We start from the raw sequence: 9,202 nt of genomic DNA on the forward strand, positions 1-9,202 counted from the left end.
TTTGGTACAGATTGGTCTATTGAAAAATTAAGGTAGAAATGATATCTGAAAACATTCTAATCTTTTTTTCTGACCTTTCAATCTCTCATCAGACATGGTTACAATTTTGTGGTCATGCTTCCCATTGGAGCCTCCAACATCGACATCAGGCAGCGTGGCTACAAGGGCATTTTGAGTGATGACAACTATCTAGCCGTCAAGAACAGCCAGGGAAAGTACCTGCTAAATGGAAACTATGTGGTGTCTGCAATGGAGAAGGACATTCTAGTAAATGGAAGCTTGCTTCGTTACAGTGGAACCATCGGTTCCTCTGAGACTCTCCAGACAGTGAAGCCTCTTGGTGAGGCCCTGATAATTGAAGTGTTGTCTGTGGGCCAGATGACACCTCCACGCATCCGCTATTCCTTCTACTTACCACGGGAGAGCAAAGATACCAAGGTGCAAAAGAAGCATGAAAATACACATGCCGAAAACAGTGTGCTTGGGGAAGATGGAGGAATCAATAAAGGTGGAAAAGACTCAGATCTGCTCAAGGACATAATCTCACCATCTTACATCAAAGATAGCCTAAAAGTTGGAAAGTGGGTGGCAGCAGGGTGGGATGTGTGCTCAGTTACCTGCGGTAATGGGCTCCAGAGGAGAATGGTGCAGTGTCTCATTGCAGATGGTGGGCCTGGGGTGGACTGTGACCCCAACCATAAGCCTAGTACTATTCAGGTATGTGGAGACCCTTGCCCCATGTGGGAAGTGAGTGACTGGTCCCCCTGCTCCAAAACCTGTGGGAAGGGATTCAAACGGCGCCTGCTTCGCTGTGCTACAAATACAGGAAAGCTGCTACCCAGAGAGCACTGTGCAGGCAAGAAGAAGCCACAGGAGCTGGACTTCTGTTCACTAACTCCTTGTAAATAATCCTTACCTTCCTTTCCTCCCATCATTAATTCCATACATGGTCCTTCCATTTTTTTCAAATTACTTATTCAGAGAACAGAGAAAAGAACAAACAAAAAGACTGGTTCATATTTTGTATTGCCTCATCTGCCTGAAAATGGAAAAGATTAAATGAACATCCATAGAAAAATTATGAGGCAGACAACTGAGGTCATTTGATAGATAGGCTTGAACACAAATGCAAAAGTAGTCTACCTCGAACTGTAACCAAACTGTTTATTGATATAATACATGCAATATATACCATGTCTTCTGAAGCGATACAACCACTTTGTGTGATGAACAGCATACAATTTAAGTAGTTTTTTACTGTGAAATCTTACAACCAAACATGGAATATGACACCATGTGATTTGGTCACGAAACTCGATGAAAACCAATGAGGTTTGATGTTATCGATGTAGCTGCCATATTTTTGTAAATGCTTTATTAATGATTTGATTTGAGAGTTAAAGGCTTCAATTTTGTTCTGTTCATTGCATAAAGTTATTGTACCTCTTCAGACAACCTGGAACGTAGTCAAGTTTATATATATATATATATATATATATATATATATATATATATATACAGAATACATATTATTTTTAAGAGAGAAAGTCATGCCTGTTTGTAGCGAATAAAGTTAGGGTGAGTAAATAATAACACAATTTTGAACTATCCCTTTAACTGAATGGACACTTTTTCCACAAACATCATTGTAAAAAATCTCTATTTGTGTGAGCAACTTATGTTTAAAATGACCTTTGATGAATGCTTGGAGTGAAAGCTATCCAAAACTCTGATATGCCCCATCTGAGTTAACAGAAACATTCCTCTGGGTATATAGTAAACTAACCTAGAAAATGCCCTTGTGCTGCATGGAACTGGTTGCATCTATATACACTTTGATTCTCTCTTTTAAATAGTGAATATTGTACTGGGAAAATTAACTGTGTCAAGACCAACATCCAAGGACGAGACCGGAGTATTTTAATAGGATGTTAATATTTGAAAAAATGGTTTACTGGTTTATTTGTTTTTCAATTTTTTTAAAATCTTGCTATACTACAAAGCCAACAACATCCTAGCAGCTCTCTCCTGTTTTTGCTTGAGGAATTTAAATTATTTGTCAACAAACAGACTTAAGTAGAGCAAGGAAGCAGGTTATCCCTATGCTTTACATCAAGGAAGCAGGTTATCCCTATGCTTTACATCATGTAGATAAATTAATGTCATGTCACTAGAAGTCTACTTTTCCAAGCACAACTAAATTCCACCAAGTCCTTTCATGCAATCCAAGGGTCAACCTTTACTCACATGTTTACACAGTAACTCAAGATGGGCCATTTTGACAAAGTGCAGATCATGGAAATATTTCAAATTTAAAAGATGTAATAGCCTCTTAAAATAAAACAGCCAGGAGAAAGCCTTACATATACAAGGCCTGTGTTTTATCATTAAGCATGTTTTAGCATGTTTGACTTCTGTCCTTAGACATTTTTGCATGTCCTTTCATCACCTTCAAGCCCTCACTGTTTTTTATCTCAACAAACCTAGTTTTTCTGGCCAGCATATTTCTGGCTGTCAACCATGTTCTGCACTGCCAAACACATACACTCCTCATCCTGTTTTCAGCCAGAGATCTTTTTTGTTTGTTATAATGCTGTTTAGCAAACATGTCCTCCTCTCCTCTCCTCTACCTATCACAGAGTCAGAGGTGCAGCTGCTATAATCATGCCCTGTCTGGTACAGTTGCCATTATAACTAAGTTATTATGACTATTAAAATGAATATTGAGTGCTGGTAGCACAAGGCTGTGTTGTGACCTGTTCTTTAGTGGTAAGTAATTCATTGTATACAGTATGTGAAAATCCCTGTAATACACTAAACATTTTACATTTGTGATAAAGGTTCTTCAGAGTGACCATATTGTCCATCTAAAAGATGGTTTTTTATTACAATTTGTTTTCTTTAGCATTTTGTACAGCAAAAGATTTGAATGTCCTTCATGGGCTTGTATACCATGTATACATCCATCTGGCTGTGCACAAACAAGTCATGTAAATACCTATTATGTCTTGTTATACATAAATAACAATTTTCCCCCCTCATCAATGCTTCAAGGTATTTATTCCAAATTAAACATATAGAAATATTTGTTGTACAGTTTGTATCCTTTCTCCAGATGTTTCTTGATAGTTGTCTCAAATGTACCATTTGTCCCAGTAGCTAACTTAACTTGACAACATGTCTTGCCTATATATATATATATATATATATGTATATATATATATATATATATATGTATGTATATATATATATATATATATATATATATATATATATATATATATATATATATATAATTTATTATTTTTAACTCCTGAGACAGTGAGAGAAAGATGGAAAAGAGGTTGTATTTCTCATGCTTCTCATCTCATCAGTAAGGAGTATATAACTTGGAGAACTGTGTTAGGGCTATCTATTGTGGGAAATAAGGCAGACTAGGTCCATTACATCAAGCATAAAGCATTGTTATGTCAGTGGCCAACAACCTGATTTCAACTGACCTACATAAGACCTGCATGGAATATAAAATAAGACTGATTAACAATGAAATATGCTTTACTTACATCTTCCATGCTCCAAATTCTTCCTTCTAATTTTTCTTACTGCCACTAACAATCATGATATGAAATACTGGATGAAGTCCTCTCTTAAAGGTTGCAGTTATCAAATGCTCTATTCTTCACTCTTTTTTTTTTTTACATAACAGTACATTATGGAGCTGAATTGTTACCTTGTTCTACAACATTTTGGGAAGGCTGGAGGATAAGTTATGGTATTCTCTCACTATTTGTTACCATTTTGGCTTACCGCCTGGTGCTCTGTGTGCGGTCCAGGTAAATACGTAAGGCACGTACTGGACACAGCAGTGAAAGGGCTGGGTCTGCCTCCTCCCGGGCAGCGCTTGCAGGTTCACCACCTGATCCCTGAAGGGTGTGGTAGGAACCTTGGGCACGTAGCCCGGTCGCGGTCTTAGGATCACAAAAGTGTCCGCCGGACCGAACTCCAGGCAAGCGTCACTAACAGAGAACGCATGCAGGTCCCTGACCCTCTTGATGGAAGCAAGCGCGATCAGCAGGGCGGTCTTGAGAGAGAGGGCCCTGAGTCCAACTGAGTCAAGCGGCTCGAAGGGGGGTCTCCGGAGTCCCATAAGGACGACCAAGAGATCCCAGGAGGGAAAAAGGTTAGGCCGGGAGGGAGTCATCCTCCGGGCACCTTTTAGGAACCTGATGATTAAGTCGTGCTTACCAAGAGACTTGCCGTCTACCGTGTCGTGGTGGGCCGCGATAGCGGCAACATACACCTTGAGGGTGGAGGGGGACAGCCTCCTCTCCAGCCTCTCCTGAAGAAACACGAGCACTGACCTAAATGCGCACTTCTGCGGGTCTTCGGCTCGGGAAGAACACCAGTCCGCGAACAGACGCCACTTCAGGGCGTAAAGATGCCTGGTCGAAGGGGCTCTGGCTTGGTTAATAGTGTCTATGACGGCCGAAGGTAGGCCGGCTAGATCCTCCGCGTCCCATCCAGGGACCAGACGTGGAGATTCCAGAGGTCTGGATGCGGATGTCAGAGCGTGCCCTGTCCCTGAGAAAGAAGGTCCTTCCTCAGGGGAATTCGCCAGGGAGGGGCTGTCATGAGGAGCATGAGATCTGAAAACCACGTCCGGTTGGGCCAGTAGGGGGCCACCAGAGTGATCCTCCCTGACCTTGCATAGCACCTGTGCAAGAAGGCTCACTGGGGAAAAGCGTGACTTAGCGCAGCCCCGCGGGCCAGCTGTGCGCCAGAGCATCTGTCCCAAGGGGAGCCTCTGTGAGGGCATACCAGAGCGGACAGTGGGAGGTTTCCTGGGAGGCAAACAGGTCTACCTGGGCCTTGCCGAACCTGTCCCAAATCAGCTGGACCGATTGGGGGTGGAGCCTTCACTCTCCGCCGGGCAAGTTTTGCCTTGACAGCGCGTCCGCTATCACATTGAGGTTGCCGGGGATGTGAGTGGCGTGCAGTGACTCCACTCGCTGCTGACTCCAATGGAGGAGACGACGGGCGAGCTGTGACATGTGGAGGGAGCATACTCCGCCTTGGCGGTTTATGTAGGCCACCACCGTGGTGCTGTCTGTCCTGACTAGGACATGCTTGCCACGAATCAACGGAAGAAATTTCTTCAGGGCAAGAAAAACGGCCAGCAGCTCTAGGCAGTTGATGTGCCAGCGCAGCGGGCCTCGGTTCCACCGGCCTGCGGCTGCGCGCCCGTTGCACACGGTGCCCCAACCCAATTTGGAGGCGTCGGTTGTAACCAGAACGCGACGGGACACCTGCTGCAAGGGTACTCCTGCCCGTAGAAAGCAGAGGTCTGTCCAGGGTTTGAAGGTTTGGCGGCAGGCGGGGGTAACTTCCACGCCGTGCGTGCCGTGGCGCCATGCTCGTCTCAGGACTCGAGTCTGGAGCCAATGCTGAAGTGGTCTCATATGCATCAACCCCAGTGGCGCAGCCGCTGCGGAGGATGCCATATGCCCCAGGAGCCGTTGGAAACGTTTCAAAGGGACCACGGTGCCTGGTTCGAAAGAAGCGAGGCATTCCAGCACTGACTGAGCACGCCGTTGGAGAGACGTGCTGTCATTGAGACTGAGTCTAACTCCAAACCGAGAAAAGAGATGCTCTGGACCGGGTGAGCTTGCTCTTTTCCCAGTTGACCTGAAACCCTAAACGGCCGAGGTGCTCGAGCACCTGGTCTCTGTGTGCGCATAGTAATTCCTGCGAGGAGGCCAAAATGAGCCAATCGTTGAGGTAATTGAGTATGCGTATGCCCGCCCTCGTAGCGGGAAAGAGCCGCCTCTGCGACCTTCATGAAGACACGAGGGACAGAGACAGGCCGAGGGGAGGACCTTGTACTGATACGCCTGGCCGTCGAACGCGAACCGTAGAAAGGGTCGATGTCGAGGGCGAATTGAGACGTGGAAGTACGCGTCCTTCAGGTCTACCGCTGCGAACCAATCTAGATGCCGGACACCAGATAGAATTTGTTTCTGGGTAAGCATTTTGAACGGGAGTTTGGACAAGGACGATTGAAAACGCGCAGGTCCAAGATCGGTCGTATGTCGCCGCCTTTCTTGGGTACAACGAAGTAAGGGCTGTAGAAACCCTTCTTCATTTCGGTCGGAGGGACAGACTCTATCGCGTCCTTGATTAGAAGGGAGGCAATTTCCTCGCGCAGGGAGTGGGCATGTTCGCCGTGCACTGCGGAGGAACGAACGCCCACGAAGGGGGGCGGAGACCTGGCAAACTGAATTGCGTAACCGAGTCGGATTGTCCGGTGCAGCCACCGTGACGAGCTGGGCAGTAAAAGCCATGCCTCTAAGCTCCGTGCTAGGGGCACCAAGGGGACGAGTATTTTGGACGTATCCGGGCGGGCTTCGCAGCGGTGCGGAACAGGTAACGCGGCGCCGGAGGCGCTGTGGCGTCCCGAGGCTCTGGTGCTGAGAATAAACTCAAAGCACTTACCTTGTTCCGCGCACCCGGAGGGGGCGGGTTCATGACTGAGGAGGAGGTCTGATGCTGGCGTCCTCTGGACTCGTCTGAACCGGCCGGCTGGGGAACAGTCGTGGGGCTGAGGGCGGAAGCACCGCATCCTGGGCGCCGAGCCTGAAAGCAAAGTGCTGTGAGAACGGCATTTGCGGGCCATGTGACCCAGAGGTAAAGGAAATAGCTCTTTTATTGAGAATTTGGGTACCGCAGCCCCCGTCAGGGGGTGCGGCAAATGAAAAAACAAAAGATTCTCCTCCCGGCCCTCCACCGGGGGACGGAGTGGTCTTACCACCTCCGGAGCTAACTTCTCGTCCTCTGGGTCCGCTGTCTCAGGGATGCTTGGGAGCCCTCCGTGTCCTCGAAGGGGTCCGTGAGGCAGGGGGCGTACGCTTCCTGCAGTTTGCTCGACGTCGGGGCTGAGAGCTGGGCCCAGGTTGGGGTGGAGCAGAAGGTCTTCTGGCCGCGGGAGGACGCCCTCGGCGAGCAGGTGGGGCCTGGGCCGTGGCGGCAAGCTTGCGGCGCGGCATGATGTACGAAATGGCCTCCATCTGCTTCTTCACCAGGGAGAACTGCTGGGCAAAGTCCTCAACGGTGTCGCCGAAGAGGCCGAACTGGGAGACAGGGGCGTTGAGGAAGCGAGTCTTGTCAGCTTCACGCATCTCAACCAAGTCCAGCCATTGCTGACGTTCCTGGACCACCAGAGTGGCCATCGCCTGCCCGAGTGCCTGCGCTGTGACCTTCGTCGCTCTCAGGGCGAGGTCGGTCGCTGAGCGCAGTTCCTGCAGCGTGTCGGGATCAGGGCCACCCCGTGCATGTTGGCGAGCGCCTTGGCTTGGTGGACCTGCAGGAGAGCCATGGCATGCAGGGCGGAAGCAGCGCGTCCGGTAGCGCTGTAGGCCTTCGCAGTGAGCGAGGATGTTGCTCTACAGGACCGGGAAGGGAGTACAGGGCGGCCCCGCCAGGTGGTAATGCTTCCGGGACATAAGTGGAGCGCAACAGCTCTATCCACCTGGGGGATCTCCGTGTACCCGTGGCGCGCTCCGCCGTCGAGGGTGGCGAGGGCGGATGAGGAGGTGGCGGTGCGATGAGTGGAGAGGGGTGCTCTCCACGAAGACGCCAGCTCATCATGCACCTCCAGGAAGAAAGGAACTGGGGGCGAGGCTGTGAGCGGCGCCCACGCCAAGAACCAATCGTCCAGCCGTGATGGCTGTGGGGAGGATGGAGGGTTCCAATCCAGGCCCACGCTGTTGGCTGCCCGGAAAGCATATCGGACATCTGTGCGCCGGCCTCCTCCTGGGCGTGCAAGCCCAGGCGGCAGCCCAGAGGAGCCCTCAGCATCAGAGCCCACGCCTCCGATGTCGCGGCGAACTAATCTGCTTCCATCGCAAGAGGGTAGGCAGACTGGCTGTGAGGCGAGTCGCCACCTCGAGCGGGACGGAGTCAACGAGCATGCCGGGCGCGGTGGTCCGAGGGGCGATCGGCGAGCTGCACCCGCTGCCATCCCCGAATTGCCTCCATCGCCAGCCGCATCATCCTCAATCCCGTGGGAAGAAGGAGCGACGCTGGGGCGGCTAGTGGCTTGCTTACGGTTGTAAGCGCGCGATCGCTAACGTTGTCATGGTCATGTTCTCGCAATGAGAACATGAACCATCCACAAATGCAGCCTCAGTGTGATCACTGCCCAGACACACGAGACAACGCCTGTGGCCATCGGAAGCGGAGAGTACTCTACCGCGATCCAGGAACAACACAGGGGCGGAAAGGCATCTTTATAAAGACGCCGCCCTTAAAAGGACGCTCAACGCCGCTGTGTTTTTTGCTCTTTTAGAGGAAATTACTCTTTTAAATAAAATCACTCTTTTATGAATGAAAGAACTCGTGAGAGATCTTTCTCATCTGCAACTGTCGATGCGCTCAGGGGCAGGAAGTGCACAGCCGTGCAAACAGGAGAAAGCCGCTGTTGTGCGCTGTAGAATCCAACAGCATGCAGCAGAGGATAGCAGGAACTCGGTGTGTAAAACGCAGCAGTCTGCAAACACGACCATCGGCTCCGAAGAAATTTTCTGAATGAACTCCCGTATTTGCGCCGCTTAAATACCCGTATGTCCGGGGGCGGGACATGCAAATACTGGTTGCCAACTCTCATTGGCCTTTCTTCATAGTTCAGAGGTGAATATCGGCGCTCAAGAGAGACCCCAAGTGTCGCTTCTCTGACACAACGTGGAGAGAGCGACAGAAGGGGAACCATTTTTTCCTACTCCGTAGGAATGAAACTATTTTACTTAATACACAATAGATGGACAGATTTTTGTAAAGCTTTGCAACATATCTGCACTGATGAGCAGTTCTTATTTTTTTCAGCTGTGTGGTTCAAGCTTTCTTGTAACTTTGTCAACTAGTTTGAGCAGTTGAAAGATCAAAAGGGAGCTTCCTTAAAAGTTTGTATGATCCTTTTCTTTTGAATATTAGGTGGCCAACAGTAAGGGGTTTTCTTCTGGTTTGACCAGTAGAAAAAAAAGATGCATTTTATTTCTAGTAATGTATTTTTGTATATGTGCCAGGGATATTTTATATTGACTTTTTCATTGCATGTCACATATATATATTTTTTTTTAATAAACTAGCTTTGCTGGATAATTATGATTTACAATGATTTTTCAACTCTTTCTTATCGATTCCCCCAAGA

At 48.6% G+C, this 9,202-nt stretch overlaps 1 protein-coding gene across 1 annotated transcript in view; it reads left to right on the plus strand.

Annotated features, from left to right (window-relative positions):
• Positions 1–3,068, plus strand: part of LOC127639411 (A disintegrin and metalloproteinase with thrombospondin motifs 15-like) — a 39,156-nt gene extending 36,088 nt beyond the window's left edge. The window contains exon 8 of the mRNA XM_052121427.1: positions 93–3,068. Within this exon, the coding sequence (XP_051977387.1) occupies positions 93–909 (817 nt within the window). The 3' untranslated portion in view covers positions 910–3,068. The remainder of the gene's footprint in view (positions 1–92) is intronic.
• Positions 3,069–9,202: the final 6,134 nt, after the last annotated feature.

Source organism: Xyrauchen texanus, chromosome 4, assembly GCF_025860055.1.
Source record: "Xyrauchen texanus isolate HMW12.3.18 chromosome 4, RBS_HiC_50CHRs, whole genome shotgun sequence".
Lineage (NCBI taxonomy): Eukaryota > Metazoa > Chordata > Actinopteri > Cypriniformes > Catostomidae > Xyrauchen > Xyrauchen texanus.